Source organism: Lutjanus erythropterus, chromosome 16 (assembly GCF_056507025.1).
Source record: "Lutjanus erythropterus isolate fLutEry1 chromosome 16, fLutEry1.hap2, whole genome shotgun sequence".
In the NCBI taxonomy this organism is placed as follows: Eukaryota; Metazoa; Chordata; class Actinopteri; order Lutjaniformes; family Lutjanidae; genus Lutjanus; species Lutjanus erythropterus.
The window spans coordinates 20,321,852-20,340,188 of NC_139332.1; the positions used below are offsets into that span (position 1 = coordinate 20,321,852).

At 36.9% G+C, this 18,337-nt stretch overlaps 3 protein-coding genes across 3 annotated transcripts; 2 read left to right on the top strand and 1 right to left on the bottom strand.

Annotated features, from left to right (window-relative positions):
- Nucleotides 1–94: 94 nt before the first annotated feature.
- ptdss1b (phosphatidylserine synthase 1b) lies at nt 95–10,415 on the bottom strand. Its single transcript, XM_084739420.1, has 13 exons — nt 10,152–10,415; nt 9,881–9,972; nt 8,860–8,904; nt 8,613–8,737; nt 8,115–8,273; nt 7,575–7,726; nt 7,202–7,343; nt 6,957–7,069; nt 6,013–6,078; nt 4,797–4,896; nt 3,692–3,751; nt 3,119–3,197; nt 95–2,563 (listed from the first exon to the last, which is right to left on the bottom strand). The coding sequence occupies exons 1-13, from the start codon at nt 10,328–10,330 to the stop codon at nt 2,466–2,468; spliced, it is 1,410 nt and encodes a 469-aa protein (XP_084595546.1). The 5' UTR covers nt 10,331–10,415; the 3' UTR covers nt 95–2,465.
- A 234-nt stretch (nt 10,416–10,649) lies between these two features.
- Nucleotides 10,650–14,895, top strand: mterf3 (mitochondrial transcription termination factor 3). Its single transcript, XM_084738881.1, has 8 exons — nt 10,650–10,783; nt 12,020–12,375; nt 12,496–12,648; nt 12,798–12,987; nt 13,776–13,923; nt 14,079–14,150; nt 14,233–14,394; nt 14,512–14,895. The coding sequence occupies exons 2-8, from the start codon at nt 12,027–12,029 to the stop codon at nt 14,704–14,706; spliced, it is 1,269 nt and encodes a 422-aa protein (XP_084595007.1). The 5' UTR covers nt 10,650–10,783; nt 12,020–12,026; the 3' UTR covers nt 14,707–14,895.
- Nucleotides 14,896–15,727: 832 nt separating this feature from the next.
- Nucleotides 15,728–18,254, top strand: uqcrb (ubiquinol-cytochrome c reductase binding protein). The gene is made up of 4 exons (XM_084739287.1): nt 15,728–15,807; nt 17,398–17,466; nt 17,630–17,796; nt 18,049–18,254. Exons 1-4 carry the CDS (start codon nt 15,789–15,791, stop codon nt 18,124–18,126), a joined length of 333 nt encoding a protein of 110 aa, XP_084595413.1. The 5' UTR covers nt 15,728–15,788; the 3' UTR covers nt 18,127–18,254.
- The last annotated feature ends 83 nt before the right edge of the window (nt 18,255–18,337 follow it).

Sequence of the window (18,337 nt, forward strand, 5' to 3'; positions counted from 1 at the left end):
GAAACCAATATGATGAAATTAATGCAAGCTGAGTACAGCTTAGTGGTTAAATATTTAAGCTATCGAAGAAAGAACGGACAGAATGAAAAACAAATCAAAATGTGATCATTTAATTATGTGTACAAAAACAAGCAAAGCAACCCATATAAAATCATAGCTCAGTAAGTAGTGCATTGGAGGCTACAATTAACAATTTCTAAACATTTTACATTAAATACAGTGTGTTTTGACATTTAAAGCATTGTAGATGTTCAAAAGACTGGAGTCACCACCAAGGAAGGCTACTAAAAAGTTTCATTCAAATAACATCAATACAAATAAGCAGACATTAACTTACTAACACTGGCAAAGCTAATAAGAGGTTGTAAAACACTAACACTAAATATGAAACTATACTGCCTCATTCAACAACATTAAGAACAGCTTATATGGATCAGTCACTCACTGTGTTGTATTAACGTCACATTTCATTAATTTGGTTCACTAAAAAAAAAATCTTTGAAAGGGATCTTTTCACTCAAACAAGTGATTATCCTCTGCTATTGAATGTCAACAAAGTGCTTTTGCATTGAATGTCACAGTATTCTCCGTCAGTGCACCTATCACACATCACTTACACTTTCTTTCTACAAATACACACAAAAATTACAAAACTAACACACACCTCAACAATTTCAACCACATTTACGAATGCTAAAAAGGGTAAGAATGACATGTAAAGGTTACAGTTAGTTGAGTAACACTTGGTTGCTCCTCTCATTTGAACTAGGCGAAAACATCTTTCCTGATGATGCAGTTTTGATTGAAGAAAAGCATTCAGTAGGGAGAGACCAGGGACATTTGTAACAGGGGACAAGTGTAACACACCCTAGTCCTCAGTTCCAATTAGAAACAAGCTAGAGTCATGACACTTAAGGGCCTTCCACACCAAGAATTATAACTATTACCATACATATTTTTTATAGTTATAGTTCTTGGTGTGGACAGCCCTTTATTCTGCACATGCTCAGTAGGATTATCTCTCCCTGTGAAAAGGAGCAGAATAATTTCACCTTTACAAACATTAAACAAAATCTGACTTTAAGATAAGTAAGTCACTTTTTCAATGTACAGTATTTTTCTTCTGCTGTCTCATTTTCAGACAGCTGCAATTTTTAACCTATATCTATTTTATCTTTAGGTTACTGGTTAAAAATTAACATGAGCAAACAAGGCTTATGTAGCTGTTGTAGAAAATGAACATAACACTAATGTCTACTTACCTTGGCAATACTTGCCTAGTCTTCTGCAAAAACAGAATTAGACTTTTGCTTTGAATGCATAAGCCTGACATCTGAAAGAATTTGAACTACATACAAAAAATGTGTTAATGTGTAATGTGATTACTTTGAGGTGTACTTTTATATGCATTATAGTGGGTTAGTATGACTTTTTTCTTCAGTATTACAATTGTCCGCACCTTGCATTAAATCTAATGTAATGAAAATATATTGATTGTATTAATTAGTTGACATATATGTGCTTCTTATATCAAAAGATGACTGGTGTAGTTTAAGAAGTCTGTGAGTTGTGAAGGAAAATGTAAAAAATGTTTCAATTGCTCCCAGTCTCCCCTACTGTACATATCAGTACTTTACTGTGTTATAGCTAAGTGCAAAAATGTGTCACTTTGGCAATAATTATAAAAAAACAAACAAACAAATATATTAAATCCACAAATAAACATCAAAAATTCAAGTGACTTACAAACAACAATAATGTGATCTTTAGTTTTTTAAATAAAGGTAGTAAAGTTAGCACAAAAAACAAAAAGGTATTAAAGAGGTTAAGTGCAAAAAATAGTGGCTGTATTTGCATATACATACTCATAGGGTACATATACATAAGGTGGTGGTGCAGACTGGTTTGTAAAGCCGACCACACTGATAAAGCTGGCACTCCCCTGACTGGACATATGTAACCTGTCCTTTTGTGCAAAGCATCTAAACAACATTCAGTGTTTAAGGTAAAAAAATGCTGGGTGTAGGATGATGCTGAGTCTGGTTTCTACAATGCAAATAAGGCCATCTTCTCTTTCAAAATCCAGTGCATATTCCTTGGTTATTTAGGTCTGTTTAAAAATATCTTTGATATTAAATAGAAAACCAATTTTGGTCTTGCCATACAATATTAAAGGTCGGCAAGAACTAATTCTACAGAGAATCATCACACCAGTCTGCAGGTCCATGAAGCTTTCAGACTCTCACAGCCATTAGAATATGGTAAGCTGGAATAGTATATCGAGGCTTGTTGATGTGGCTTTGTTTGTTGTTGGAGTCTGCTTTCTGCCCTCTAGGATGTACTAAACCCTCGATGCAACTTTGAATTATTCAGTAAATTTAAGTGCATACTGTGTTACTCTTTTTGGGTGCTTTCTGGAGTGCGTCCTTCATTCGCTCACAGAGCATGTGAATATTCAGCGTTGTTTATTGTCTCTTTCCACCATGGCCATTCACAAATCTGTTCTTCCCAGAAGCTTTCCTCCGTTTTGTAGGCTGTGAACTTCTTGAAGAATCCCTCCGAGCTGTGGAGGAAAAAAGACGGAATGATGTTAAAGTTCCCCTCCACTCAAACATGTGTTTTTCTTCTTGTTTCTACAATTGACTGTTTGAGCTTTAATTTATAAGAGTTTGACATGGATGTTTTCACATTAATCTGCGGAAAGTGGAAAGTCTTTATTGGAAATCACATTTTCAGGGGCCCACAAGCAACAATTCGAAACATCACAAACAGTTTGGAAGCCAATCCTGGCCCAATATCGCAAAAGTGTGATGTGGAAACCTGAAACCTTAACCACATACACTCTGAGAATAGACATTACAGTGAGCTGTACTGCTGGACAACAGGTGTTTTAAACACAACAGTCCAGCAGGTGTCCAGCAGTTCAACTGAGAAGGAGAGGATGTCAGATTTTAACAATATAAGCTAATCTTTTTGCTGAAAAGAGCATTTATATTATATTATTATTAGAAGTAGAGCAATTTATATGCATGTTAAAACTTGTCTGGAGGGGATCTTTAAAAATTTAGGATGAAGTTTATTGAAGAGTTATCAGCAGTCTACCTGTTGTGAGACTGACCTGTAACGCCGTCTGGGACGAAACCATATGAGTTGACAACACTGCTGTCATCACAGTCCTCACTTTTTACAGAAGTGCTCTGTACACAGAAAACAGCTTAGTGTGAACAGCATTTCTGAACAGCAATAATACACACATCAAGCTAAAACTCACAGTTTCAATGACCCTTTCTGATTCTCAGTTGCAAGTCTATAGCTCTTCTTTACAGAAGACATTGTGACATGCTACAGTAGGAAAAGCACAGGTGTAAATAATAAAATGAATGATGGCTGACTTCCATTTATCTCCTACAGTTTCAGCTTCCTAGTATTGTACATGCTGGCTCACTGTCACACTGTCATGGCTACTGAGACACTTGAATAGAACACAATTAATGTTATTAGTAACCCTGGTGCTTTTCCCACTATGCTTCAAAATATCTGCTGTGCAAAAGTTCTATTGTGATTTTAACTTAAAACAACAATACGTGTGCAAAACAAAACGCTCTGGTTTCAAGTTACTCTTAAAAAATGTGTAAATTAATACTTAAAATATAAACAAAACATTCAATCAAGAACCAAAGAAACAACTCACCTTCATTTTATTTTGCTCATACCACACCATCCCATATAAACACAGAAGTGTGATGAGTGCCTAAAAATGTAAAAGAGGATGCAAAAAGTCTGGTTAAACTCCATTTTTGCTTTTTTCCACATGCTTTGCATGCGAACAGGCTTTCATTTCAAGCATGGACTTGAAAATGCCAGACTCAGTGGTGTACAATGAAAACCATTATAATAAATTCAAAGGCAAGGTCCTTGGAAAGAAACATGCACCTGTTAACCTTAGGCATTTATGTAAAGACTGCCTCATGTCTGCATAGTCAGCTTTAACACCAACACTCTACAGTTGGTGTCTGTAACGTGGGCAAAAGAAGGTCCACTGCAGCTTTGATCAGATAGAATTTATTTCACAGATCACTGACTACACTGAGACACAAAATATTTTGTTTTTTGCCCTTATTCTGAAGAAGACAATATTCTCACTAAGCAGTTTACATGGCTAAAAATGAACATCACACCAATATTCCTATTTACATGCAGCCATGCATACTCCAGTTAAAAGTGGAATCGCTAGAGCTGCTTGAGCCATTTTGCATCTTAGCATTAAAATAGGTTTTCCACTGGTGACAGACTTGCTTGACTGTGCAAACACAACCCTCCTTCATTTGCTCAACTGCCTTCTTAAAGAGGTTGCCATTGTGATATTTGTACATTTCAAAAAACCTGTTGATATCCAAGTCTTTCATACTGTTTAAAAGTAGGTGTATTTCTTTTTCGAACCAGAAATGTTGGCTTTTCATTTGTGCATACATCTCTACCCCAGCCTTGCAAAGAGCAGTAAAAACTCCAAATGACACATATTCTGAATGTACTGTATACATGTCCAAAGAATGCTCCTACAACCTGAATACCAGCATATCCACCATGTCTTTCTGGGAAAATGCTAAATTCAGAATAATTCCTAACTCAGAATATCCAGACAAAATATGCTGTTTACACTGAAAGTCAGAATACTGTCAAATTGTGAATAATAAGTATAGTTGCATGATATTGATACACCTGTTAAGAGTGACTGAGGTGAACACATCCTCTCTTAGTCCACACACAGACTGACACACGCATTTGTCTTTTCTTACCAGACAGAGCAGCCACAGGAGTACATAACGGATTTGTGTCTTGGAAAACAAGTCGTGACCAAATTTCACACAAGCGAGAGCTTCGAGGAAAGCGATGGCCCTGAGGGAAAATATAAGAGTTAGATAAATGGTGCGTTTGCTCCAGAAACATAGGTTTTTGTATTTAACAATGGCCCCCTCTCTTGGCAATAACATTTCATTGCAATGGTGCGTTATGGGATGGGATGCATAACACTTGTGGCATAGAGTATCTACTATTGTTCCCCAGACATTCAAACCGATGACAATATTCACTCGTCACACTGCTGTGGGATATTGTCTTTCAATTTTGCAGGGGTAAACCTCGGACAGCCTCAATGTTAATTATTTCATGCAGACGGAGAGAGAGGGAGCCTGTCTCGTTGCTATGGAAACTAGAGCAGAGGGCATTAGCGGCTTTGTGTCTGAGATGAGGTCAATAAGTACATTATGTTATGAGTTTCAATTTCAATAAAGCCTCTCTAAAACTAAACAACTAAAAAGCTCCGTTTAAATAAAAATAAATAGTAAAATTAAACAGATTTTTATTGTTAAAATACAATTTATCATCTATCAGCTACACTAAAATAGCTTGTAGAATGTGGAAAAACGCAGCAGTGATTTTAGTGTGTTTTAGTGTGTACTGCTATCAATTTGGATGAGCTGTTGCCACTTGTGGGAAGCATCCTTTCACTGTTAAGTTGTTAAATGTGCGAGAACTTTGACTGGTTGTAATATCTGAATCACAACAGTCCTAGTTTCGCCCGCCAAAACATTTCAAAGATAAACAGGAGTAGATCAATAGCATGTGACACTGTTGATTCATGGGGTGGTTCTTCAGCTGCCTTTATGGTGTGTTTGAATAAAACGAGGACAGCCAACCAGCCTGGGCACAGCCCCTTCATTGTAATATAAACCAGCGAGATCAAAGAAAGCCTACCAGACTCTGGACAAAGTTCAGTGTCGGTTTGCCTGCTAGATTAGATATGCTGTCCATGCTAAAACAACAATGTTGAGATTTATCTAACAGGTGAATACAGGCAAATATGACAAGTGAAAAAAGTAAGATTTGAATTGCTATGACAGACCTTAAAAAAAAAAAACTACTGGAGGCACATCAGGTTTTCAATTAATGCAGCTTCCAAACTTGTCTGTAGACCAGTGAAAAACATGTACTGACAGGGTAAAACATACTTACCCAAACACCCAGCATTGTGTGCCAACTCGTTTACACTGAGTGTCTGTCAGGTAAGCATAATATTGTCTGCAAGAGAAGAAAGAAAAGGAAAAAGAAAAAGAAATTTGTACTTGTCAAGAACAAAGTCAGCTTTAAAGGCAGACCTATTGAACTAGCAGACCACAGGCCAAATACCCTTCTGAAGTTCTGTGTGATCCGCAAGAGGCTGCCTGCAAATCAGGCTAACATGTGTGTGATATGATAAATAAAAACTAAAGGATGACTGTATAATCTGAACCAAACTGGTAGTGGTTTTGTGTTTTTAAAGCACCTATGTGCTGTGATTGGCTGCAATAGGATTACACCCGCTCCGCTCTGCCATTCAGTCAGTCAAGCTTCACATTGCGCTCTGGTCTGGTGGCTTAAAAATGTCTTTCTAAACCTAAAGAGATATTAAGTTCATTGTGAAACTCGCTAGTTCCAGAGTGAATGGACTGACAAGTATTTATTTACTTTGCCAGCCAAAACGGGTAATAAACTGCTGTGTTTACTGTGCAACAAATTCATTGCTGTGATATAAGAGTATAACATCAAGAGACACTACAATTCAAATCATGGCTAATGTCCTGTCGGTTTTCCTGAGGGCTCAGAGGAATATATCTATTAACATTATACTATAAGTCTGTACAGTTTGTAGCTATTAATTGACAAAGTATTCTGTGTGGACACAACCCAGTGACTTTCATATTTGTCCAACTTATTACTGAAGTTGAATTTTAGGGTTTTCCCAAAGACTTAAATGTCAGAAAATATCTTAAACAGACACCACAAAACAATTTGTTTTACAAGCAATAACTGCTACCTTAAAAAAATGTAGTATTTGTTTTATCAATTATTTGAACCAAATATATCACATTTATTGTTGCTCATAGGTGTAAGGAAGTCATTTTGAAGGTTGGACATACCGCACAGTGGGTGCAGTGATGACTCCAACGAGGAGGATACGACACCAGCTGAGAGGGTGAGACGCCTGGAAGACGAAGATGTGCTTGAGGAAGAATGTGTTCAACTCTGTCAGCTGTGAGGATATAAGACACAAGACAGACAATATTTTAAACTGTTTATTATGAATATGGTGTGTATTTGCTGACCAGTAATTTATGAAAATAGCAGATACATTAACAGTGGAAATAACTGTTAGTTTCAGTACCTGCCATAGGATCATAAAGAGGTAGATGCCTGCTAGTCTCTGGAAGGAGGACTTTGGGTCAAACCAGCGCACGTATGTCCAGCTGGCCGGGGTGAACTGGAGCACGGCACGCTTTATCTTCCCTGTGGTGGTGTGGATTTCCCTGAAAAGAATATATATACTTTTGAGGATACTGAGATACAGGCACACAAGCACACGTACAGGAGTATCCTGCAGTCTTGTTTCATAAACTACTTTCAGTTACATTAAAAGTTACAATAAAATAACTACAACTACACCTTAAGGATGTGTGGATTCCATCAATATACAAAGCCAGGAAAGAACAGAAAAACAAAGAAAAGAAGACAAAGCAACAAATATAAACTTCACTGACTTGATGCTGGCCCAGCGGTAAGTCCTCATCTCCAGAAACCTACAGGCAGTCATACCCAGCCAGATACCCCCTCCATTACACAACAGTATGTCCAGAATCACTTGATCCCACCAGCACTCCGCAAAGTTTGGCAGCAGGTGCATGAAGAACAGCTGTGGAAATAAATTAATTTATGTTGTGAAAGAGAGATAAAAAGTTTTTTTTTTTTTTTTTTCAATCTTTGTCTGCTATTTGACTCTGGGATCTGTGAAGAAGTCGATTCTGTGATGAGTTAATCTGGTATTAGGCTAAAACCTGTAATCTAATCCCTCCAGCCAACAATTGGCAGCAGTCAAGGCAACAGCACTTGTTATGTGCAGAAACTCCTGCTCATACTACTGCTTTGTTATGAGTTTCTCCCAAACAGACAACCCTTGTTGCCTGGACAGACTGCTGAAGCAAAGTTACAAGTAATTCCGGTGTGGGTCATCGGACAGCTGCTTAACAGATTTCAGCATGGGCAGATCAAGCCTGACTCTATCTTAAACACATGCACGCTACCTCAGTGAGCTCCCAGGTGATGCTGATGGTCCAACAGAGGCCGTAGCTGCGGATGAGCAAAGCCTTCATGGCCCATCCTGCAAAGTGGCCGAACGCAAAGATGTCGAAGTGGCTCAGGATCCGCTCCCATGTTATCGTTGTACAATTTACAGCATATTCCTGGTGAGGGCGAAAGTGACTGGATTTCAAGATACACAATAGCAACTATTCCTGCCATATTATTCCGACAAAGCCCTATAACTCTTACACACCGGAGAGAGAAGGAAAAGTCATCTGGACATAACAAAAGTCACCTTTCCATTTACTCATATATATCATCATATAGTATTTGATGTGGTGTAAACGTGTTCTGATGGTTCAGAGTTTCGAAACTAGCCAGATGTCAGACTGAATTGTCAACTCACTAAATTCCATTTCCATATTCAGAGAATCACTCAGCTCCATGGAGTGGGCAGATCTGAAGGTTTGGACCCAGGCAATTTCACAACCTATCCTTACCATGATATCAGCTTCCCGTGTGGCATAACGCAGATTTGGGTCCAGCCAGTACATAAGGATCTTTACTTGGTCCCAGTTGAGGAAAATGAGGAAGACAAGAAACAGGAAGTACATGACACTGAGACCTATGCAGAAAAGGAGAGAGTTAGCGAGGAAGAAAAGAAAAATTAAAACTGGATTTAAGCAGAGGAATTACGTGAATGTGAATCATGCAAAGCAAGTGATACAGTTATGGTTGAACACTCACCAAACACCATTCTCCATATTGCAGGATGAGGCCTGGTAAAAGGTCCTGATGAAGAAAGTATCATACTGATAAATGACTGTTGGTGTATTTGCACTATTCATATCAGAGGGAAATTAACTCAGTGGCAACTTACTAGGTTTTTCCAGAGTCACCAATGTATTCAGAACTTCAGTAACCTCCCATGGTAGCACTAGCTGATCACTACACCACATCTCACACTCTTCCTCAGTGGATGTAGTTTACTTAGTTGTCATGGAGATCTAGTTCTCTTTGCACGACCAACTGTTATCATGGCATCAAATTTCCATGCTTGCTTATTTAGTTATCTCCAAGACAACTTAGAAAACTACCTCTAAATGGAAGAAAACCATAACGTGATTGAAAGCTCCAGAAAAACCCTAAGTTCTGATTTTTTTTTCTTTCACCAAAAGTCCAAAACCCCCAAAATGTTCAAATTCTCATTATATAAGCTAAAGAACATCAGCAAATCCTCTAAAAGCAAAGAATATTTGATATTTGTGCTTGAAATATTACTTTTTACTTCATCAACTAATTATCAAAAGAGTTGCACCTTCGTCTCAGTTGTCTAGTTGTTTCAGAACTGCATTAGACAAGAAAAGAAGATAGTATAGGCAGTGAGGCAGCAACTACCAGTTATTTCGATAGTGATTAATCTGATGAAGATTTTTACAATCGATTAATCAGTCAGTATATAAAATGTTGAAAAACTGTCACTTGGGGCTCTGAGAAATTGTGATAAGCATTTTTCACAAAGGGTAAAATTTTCAAAACAACAATCCAAAACCTGAGTACTTTTTAGTCATTGTAAAGAAGCAGCAAATCCTTACATTTAAGAGGGTGGAACCAACAATTTTTTTGATATTGTAGTCTAAAAATAATAAAAATATAATGAAAATAAATGCAAACTATTTTTTTTACGAACTAATCGATGGGCAGAGACATGATCACGTACAATTTCATAAAGGAGGCAATTTAAGTTTAGTTAAGTTACATAGCTTACCATTAGGAAAAGCGAGGACGCTGACGACCAAGAAGAAGGAGACAACCACCAACAAACCAACTCTGAGGTTGTTGTCAGAGTTCTCATCATCCCTGTAACAATACAGTATCACATGTTAACAAAGGAAAGCTTATGCTCCTACATATTTAGCACTATGGATATTACAGTCAGTTAGAGACCATTAGATATTGAACAGAATTAGTTTGTAGTTTTTAAAACTCATTGAAGAGCCCCTGACAGACAAAAGTTCAGTTTTCGCACGGTAGTTTACCTGGTAAACGCAAAGTACATGAGGCTGAGCACAGTTACTGTCAGGAGTGTGATGGTGTGTGGCTTATAGAAGAAATCAATGCAGATATCGTCCACTTGTTGCTCGTTTATCATTCGGAAATGTAATTTATAGTTGGCATCATCCTTCCGAGGTGTTCGGGAAGCCACGGTGGTCGCCATGCCGCTGCTGTAGCCTACTTTCGTAATTTTGAACGGATAATAAACACCAAAAGTTAGCAGTTGGCAGAAAGGCAGGATGATGCGACGAGAGCCCCTCAAGAAGAAACCCTGAAGATGAACTGAACCACAGAGCTAATAGGGGTGTTGGTATGTTGAAATACACATTCTAGTATGCAAAAAAACAAAAGGTATAAATATTTAATGTCATAACGTAATAAAATTCATATATACAGTCCTTTCACTCAGTTCAAGTCAAATAGTTTGGTTTTATTTGCTCATGAGTATGTTATTTGCTTTTTTTTAGTACCCACAAATCTGTCGCAGTGGTACATCCCACATTGTGACACTTCCGTGAAGTCCTTCCGTTGATATGCACGTGAAAACAGTTGACATTGTGGTACACCTTGGAAGATGATGGAGCTGAGTTAAGGATTGAGTGTTTTGAACCGAAATGTGAGTACGAAGTTAGTAATTTAAAGTAATGTGTTGGTGTTGCTATTTTTTTTCTGATTTTCTCTTTCCAGACTAAATGAGGATGTTATTTTGAAAGCTTGCTAGCATCATGCTCAAGCTAGCCGCTTGTAGAGTGCAACAATTCAGTCTTAAGCTTTTATTTTATTTTATCTTATTCTAAATGACCCCTCTGCATATATGACTAACCCTGATAGTTCAGCCTTATTTCACATAAGCACTGTACTGTCAGAATATGCGCATAAAGTAACTTGTTTTTCATAAAATATTTTTTGCGTTTTTTCAAGCAGTATATATTAACAATCTATTCTGCTGTATATTTAGATGGTTAGTCGTCTTTGTTTAGCAGTATGTCTTTATTTTGAACCACCTTAAATTTCTTCTTGGCACTGGATGTTAGTACTGCAAGTGCTGTACGTTGAGAGTTACTACATTTTGTTTGTTTACATTTTGTTTACGTTTTTGTGAAGTACTTTCAATCAAGCAGGTCCAGGCTGTGTATGATGATAGGCCTGCACAATATGCAATAGTGATATTGATAATAGACCAATCATCAATTGCAGTAAGTATATTGTTTAATAAAATATTAAGTAATTTATCTTAAATTAATTAAATGCAAACCGCCATGAAAGCACATAACAAATACACTCTGGCTCATAAACAGCCAATCATATCCCTTGATAATGGAGCGTGCTGTGAGTGGTATACAAATAGCAAATCATTTAACATGTGTTCAGATACATCATCACCAACAACAAAAACAGCGTGGAGTGAGAATATTAGAACAGAGGGAAATTGCTAATAAAAAAGGACAGGTTGGCCAATATGGCAATCTTTTAATTTGCCTTTTTAAAAGTATGTTACCTGTGTGCTTTGATAGACAATGTGGTTAATTTCAAAGTAAGACAGTTAAATTCAAAATAAAGTGGTTAAATTCAACTTTTTTTTAAATCCTGGTCTGTATTTAAAAAAAAATCATCTTTAGTCATTAAAATTATTAATAATTATCGATGTAGACTGAAATGAAACGTTTTATTGTGACTTTTTTTTTTTTGCTATGTTGCTCAGCATTATATAATGCTACCATAAACTTTTGTTTTGATGGTACCAAGCTCTAAGAAAATATGAGTGCACTGTCATCACCTTAAGATAATAATCCAGTAGTAATTCTTATATTGAAAGGCATGCTGCTCAAACCATGATTTTTTTTTATTGCAGAATTGCCATGGCTTCATCCTGTACACAGCTGTGTCTACAATGCAGAAACCTTCTTTGCTCCAAGACAGTGGCTATCACATGGCGACATTCCACTCAGCTTCGCTACTGCACTACTGTCACAGGGTTACCCACCAAAATCTTAAATGGATCATCAGTTATCAGGGGGAATCACACAGCAACTCAGGCAAGACAGAGGTGGAAGCAACAGATGTTCTGTTACAGTGACTTTACTGCCAAAAATCTGGCAACTGAGGCAAAAGAAGAAAAGCACGTTGATGAACTGTCAACAGCTGGTGTTGCAGTGTACAAGAGCCCCCTGCTGCCAGTCAGTGATGCTGAGAGCCAGATGTCAGTAGGTATGTAGTGGCTTGGTGTCGTTGACCACAAGAAGCTTTTAATTTAACATTAACATTAAACTTTATATTTGATTTGTTTTTTAAAATATTTAGTTGAATAGCTTGTTTTGTCTTTACCAGATCTGGATGCTGTTGCTGAGTTTTCAGCTTTAGAGGAGATTGGTGATGAAGAGGCTGCTAGTATATCTGTTCCTCCTGCCTTGCCACCAGCCTCCACCTCTCTTAGGGACTATGTTGACCAGTCTGAGACACTCAGCAAACTGGTACAGCTAGGTAATTAAACCACAGACTTATTGTAGAAATATTGTTGAGCATATTCAGATGTATTACTTTACAAACAATTATCTCAAAAGCATGACTTAATGTAAATCTCTTCTTTTTCGATGGCTACTCATTTGTGATCAATCATCCTCTCATTGCAGGTGTAAACCTGTGGAAGCTTGAACAAAGGCCCGGCGTGGGCTCCATGCTACTGAGGCTTGACTTCAACACAGATGTGGCCCCAAGGCTGCTGTTTCTCAAAGAGATCGGGGTGGATGACTCTCGCTTTGGCTACATCATCACGCACAACCCCTTCATTCTCACAGAGGATTTGGCAAATCTGCAGACCAGGTGACATGAAAGATCTAAGAAACAGGAACATTATTGAACACTGCAGTAGTGAAAGTTGCACCGCAGAGAAGGAAAATTACCCATCATCACTTAACCATCCATTATTTCCCTTCCTTATAACTGATCCTTTTAAATTGTTACCCATCATTATCACTCATCCATCCACTATCTCCATCTTTATAACTCATGATGTTAAAATAGGATAAACAATTGTTATGTCCCCAATCACACAATTCAAGCCCATGCCGACTTCCTATGTTTAATAGGATTAATAATCCAATAATTTCTTATTTATTTTCAGATACACAAAATCTGATTGTACAACATGTCTTCTCTTTCATTAAAACCAAATGAAACAGGCTTTTACAAACACAACAGCCTAGCATGCTGCTACCATTAAAAACCTACTTAAAGGTCAAATCTGGAACATGTGTGATAGTATCTGCAGTACCCGGCCCTCTGCTTTTCCTTACTTTTTCTCATTGTTTTATTGTGCTGGGGATGTTTCATCAACCATAGACATTGGTATTTGACATCCTGATGCATTCATGAACAGCTCAGAAAAGTCCTACTGACTGTACCTTTTAAAAAAAAAAGATTTTCATTTTTAGTTTTAAGTTATAATCCTTAAGATTTTCATGAAATTAAACCATGTTGATACCACTATGGTCAGTATTTTTTCAGCAGTAGTTATTCAGTGTATTCACATTCTGTAATTACTTTTCTATATTTCTATTCTATAATAATAATAATAATTCTATAATGTCGTCTTTTTTGTTCTTTCCAAGGGTGAACTATCTGAAGTCAAAGAAGTTCAGCTCTGAGACTGTTGCATCCATGGTGTCCAGAGCTCCATATCTGCTTAACTTCAGTGTGAAGAGGCTGGACAACAGACTGGGCTTCTATCAGGAGCAACTCAGCCTCAGTGATTCTAATGTAAGCAACCTTAACTGATGGAGAGGAAACTGGGACATGGGTGTATCTTAGCAAGAATTCATGATTCTCTTTGTACAGTGTGTTACGTATGTATGTGTTGTGATTTATTCACAAAAAGAAATAGAAATCATAACTAATTTTATTTCTCTCGTCAGACACGGAAAATTGTAGCTCGTCTCCCCAGACTACTGTGTGGCAGTTTGGAGCCTGTTAAAGAAAATCTGAAGGTACTGAATGACAAAATATATTATTAAAAAGCATTCAGTATCATAGAGGTGTTTAAATAACTATTGTAAATGTCCTCCACAGGTATGTGAAATAGAGCTCGGCTTCAAGGAAAATGAGATCCAACACATAGTTCTCACTGTCCCAAAGGTGTTGACCGCCAATAAAAGGAAGCTAACGCAAATATTTGACTTCCTCCACAACACCATGAAGGTGCCACACCATCTGATCACCAAGTTCCCACAGGTAGATTGACTGCAGTTGGTTGTTTGGCTTTGTTTAGGATCAATTTGAACTGATTTCCTTGTGTATTTTGTCCATGTTCAGAGTTGTAACTTGAGCATCTGATGTATCCTATCATAGGTCCTCAATAGCAAGTACCTACGCATTAGAGAGCGCCACCTGTTCCTTGAGTACCTTGGAAGGGCTCAGTATGACCCAGCACTGCCCAACTACGTCCCCCTGGACCACCTGGTGTCTTTACCTGATGAGACTTTTTGCACTGAGCTGGCTTTGGCCACATTGGAAGATTTTTATTTGTTCCAGAAGACACTTTGATTCTTCATAGGGGACATTAAAAAGGACTTCAGAAAACAAGTGCTGAATCACATAGAAGAAATACCATAATATCCGATACATGCAGAAATCTTTAAGCATGTAGCGCATCAACCTAGTTATCAGTTATTATAATACTATGTTTGCTTTGTAAATGTGATGTCTAATAAATGTACACAATTTATGTCAGTTCTTCTGCCTGAAATGCTGCTCTTTTTTATTTCAGCTGTGAATACAATGATCATCCATCATATATTGAAAACTGGCACTACCACTACTTTACTACTACATTTGTATGACAGCAATAGTTTCAGCAGATTTAGATATTATGTACAAAACATAAAATCAGCTTATTCATTGTTATGCTGTAGATCTTAAATAACCTGTATGGTTACTGAAAATAATTTAAAATACTGTTTAAGTGTGATACAAATTGGAATACTGATCAATGAACTGATTAATTGATTAATGAATTAATCAACTACTGAAAGAGGCCAGTCCATTGCATAATGAGTAGTTTTACTTGGAATACTTACTCAAGTAAGATTTTGAGTTCAGAACTTAAAATTGTAATTGAGTAATTTTACATTCTGGACTTACTACCTATAATAATAATAATAATAATAATAATAATAATAATAATAATAATAATAATAACAAAGGTGTGCATTTTATATTGTAAAGCTTGTGCAAATTATATGTTTTAATACCTTTTGTTTATAGATTCAGATATAGAAGAAATGTATGGTTTGATATGGGCAGTCAGCATGATAAGTTTGTCTTTTTGCTTAGAAATTTTGATTTGTCAGTATAAAATTTGCTCCAAAGTATAAGGAGGCTCAAATACAATAAAGTAGTTCTAAAGTAGTTCTAGTTCTTTTACATCAAATTAATCAACCGTGTTAATATACTTACACTTACACGTTTTTAGAGTCTTCAAAAACGTTACTTTGTTTTATATTTATTTTTATTATTCCCGAAACTTCCAAACAAACTGTAAACATGTAATGTAAAGTTGCGCAAGAGTCTATTGACCTGAATAGATCTTACCCACAATGCACCGCTGTCTTTCTCAGTGGTAAAAAATGGCGTCGAGGGCACCAGGTAAACGAATATTGCTCCTTTCTAACATCACCAATCTTTAAATTTGTTTGATACAGATCGTTTCATACTGCTGTGGCGAGATGCGTATAATAATATAACAAGTAATATTGTCTACTGTTAATTTTATTCGACTGAAGGTGGCTTTTGGCGCATTTGACTTGTGTGTGTCCTCTAGTGTCCCCGTGCTGCTGGCTAGCTAACGTTAGCTTAGCGCTAGACGCTAATCACAGTAAAAATATTTATATTGCAACCAGACACTCACTCTGCTGTTTCCTGTAGTAATTAAACGCATATTAATTTCTACGAAACGGCTGATTTTGCGTCTAATTATAAATGATGTTAGACTGTAACATCTTTCACGTTACTCAGATGTCATCTTATGTTAGCTAGCTCCATACCATTAACGCTACAGCTAACCTTACTGCTGTGTTGTGTCATCTGTCATTTTAAAGCACTTAAAGATATTAGATCATCTCGCAAGGACAAACTATGTACCATTTGTCAGAATCAGAGAGCATGGTTTGAACATAATCAGTAACTTCAAAGGTGACTTTAATAATTTGTTGTTCTATGAGGAACAGTCCTTTTTCAAAACTTTATTAAGAACAGTTCAGTAAAATAATTCTAGTAGGGTTTTTAAACAATATAACATTCAAATAGTAATGATATGTAGTAAATGTTAATGTTTTTGAGGCATATTCACATTCCAGGTGTATTTATGATGCATTTAACAGTTCTCGGTTTGATTTATTTCCTCGGTCAGACATTTTATCTCAAATCATTTATATTGGGGGTTGTCACAATACCAGAATTACAAAGCTCGATGCAGTGTTGCCAAATGCAAAATACAGCAATATCGTACTGCAGCATTAAAAATTATTATATTTTAAAAAGGTCATACATACAGAAAACCTGGGAAGTGGTTAGGCACTGCACCATATGGCAAAACCATGCCAAGTGAACCATATTACACGAAGGCTCCATAGTGCAAATAGGACAGCAAAAGATTATTGTATATATCGTATAGTCAGCTCAGGAATTCTGAATTGAGGTCTTGAATGAGTATTTAGATCCATTCTTTTTTATTCCTTCTGTACTTTCGATACTATCAAATATTATTATTGTTTTGTTTTAAACAATGTGGTATTGAAAAAGTATTTAAGCACTGGTACTTTTGACACCCTTAATTTATATATTGAGACCTTATCAGCAAATCCCATTGATAATCCCTATGGAAAAATTGTAATGTTACTGGACAAAGGACATGAATGGAAGAGATATTTAATAGTTTCAGGTTCTTCAAGACAGAAACAGCAAGAGTCAACTTCAAAACTAATATGAGGAACTAGGTTGTCTGCTGTTATATAATATCTGATGGATTTTTGTTTTTCAGATGGTCTAATACTCTAAAATGTCAGCAATCTGATAGGTTAAAGGGCAGGATAAATAAAATTGTACTTAAAAAGTACTTATGCCTCACTGTTGAAACTGCGCACGTGATGGATACATACTTGAATTTGTTCTTCCCTAAACTCCAGTTTGTGCTGCCTGACTGGTCCTGTCTCTGTGTCTTTCTCATCATGTTCACAGTCGCGTCAGGCCGGCTCATGCTTGGGTTCCGCAAATGGTACTTCAACATGTGTGGCTTCAACAAGCTTGGTAAGCTCAAAGAATTCTTTTTTGGCCAAAATACTCAGAGCTTAATGAAGTGCTTGTTGTTTTGAGGCTACTATACATCATGAATGTAGGGAAAATATGATCATGTATCACTGATTTTCCGTTTAGCATCTTCATCATTGCTGTGGCTTGTTTTTTGTGTCAGGCTTAATGCGTGATGACACAGTTCATGAGGATACAGATGTGAAGGAGGCCCTGAGGAGGCTTCCGGAAGACCAGTACAATGCGAGGACATTCAGGATCAAGAGAGCCTTGGATCTGTCCATGAAGCAGCAGATTCTCCCAAAAGAGCAGTGGACAAAATATGAAGAGGTACACAAAACTAATTTAAATAGGGAGGTGGGATTTAAAGTACACATGATATCATACTAGTACATGGAGGGAGTTGCAGTAGCACTTAAATAGAAAACGAAAAATCAAATGTAGATTTTGGAAGATTACAATCATCTAATCTCCCTTTAACTAACCTTACCTGCAAAGTGTTAGAATCTAGAATGATTCAAGCGGTGATGTTGATATATACTGATTTCACTTGTTAACCTCATATTTTTCTTATCTTTTCAGGATGTCCATTACCTGACACCTTATCTGGACGAGGTGATCCGTGAGAGGAAAGAGAGAGAGGAGTGGATGAAGAAGTAGACGGTTCCTGGTCAAAGCTTTTAATCCTTGTCTTTGGTCGGTGCATGGTTGTCCCCTGATGTAATATTTAAATGAAATGTAGTGATCTATATAAGACAGTGCCCATTAAAGAAATGTACATTTTGGAAGCTGTGGCAGTGTCATCTTTTTATGTAATGGATAGTTGGCATTGCTAAGTTGATGGATTTGGATCAGTCCCATGTTGCAAATT

Excerpts from the sequence above, each read along its gene's own strand:
- mterf3 (XM_084738881.1), top strand. The coding sequence starts at position 12,027 with ATGGCTTCATCCTGTACACAGCTGTGTCTACAATGCAGAAACCTTCTT. Across the intron at positions 12,376-12,495 it reads TGAGAGCCAGATGTCAGTAG|ATCTGGATGCTGTTGCTGAG; the intron begins GTATGTAGTGGC and ends TGTCTTTACCAG. Across the intron at positions 12,988-13,775 it reads TTGGCAAATCTGCAGACCAG|GGTGAACTATCTGAAGTCAA; the intron begins GTGACATGAAAG and ends GTTCTTTCCAAG.
- uqcrb (XM_084739287.1), top strand. Across the intron at positions 17,467-17,629 it reads GTGTGGCTTCAACAAGCTTG|GCTTAATGCGTGATGACACA; the intron begins GTAAGCTCAAAG and ends TTTTTGTGTCAG. Across the intron at positions 17,797-18,048 it reads AGTGGACAAAATATGAAGAG|GATGTCCATTACCTGACACC; the intron begins GTACACAAAACT and ends TTATCTTTTCAG.
- ptdss1b (XM_084739420.1), bottom strand. The coding sequence starts at position 10,330 with ATGGCGACCACCGTGGCTTCCCGAACACCTCGGAAGGATGATGCCAAC. Across the intron at positions 8,905-9,880 it reads CGTCCTCGCTTTTCCTAATG|GACCTTTTACCAGGCCTCAT; the intron begins GTAAGCTATGTA and ends TTTCTTCATCAG. Across the intron at positions 2,564-3,118 it reads CGTCCCAGACGGCGTTACAG|CTCGGAGGGATTCTTCAAGA; the intron begins GTCAGTCTCACA and ends TTTCCTCCACAG.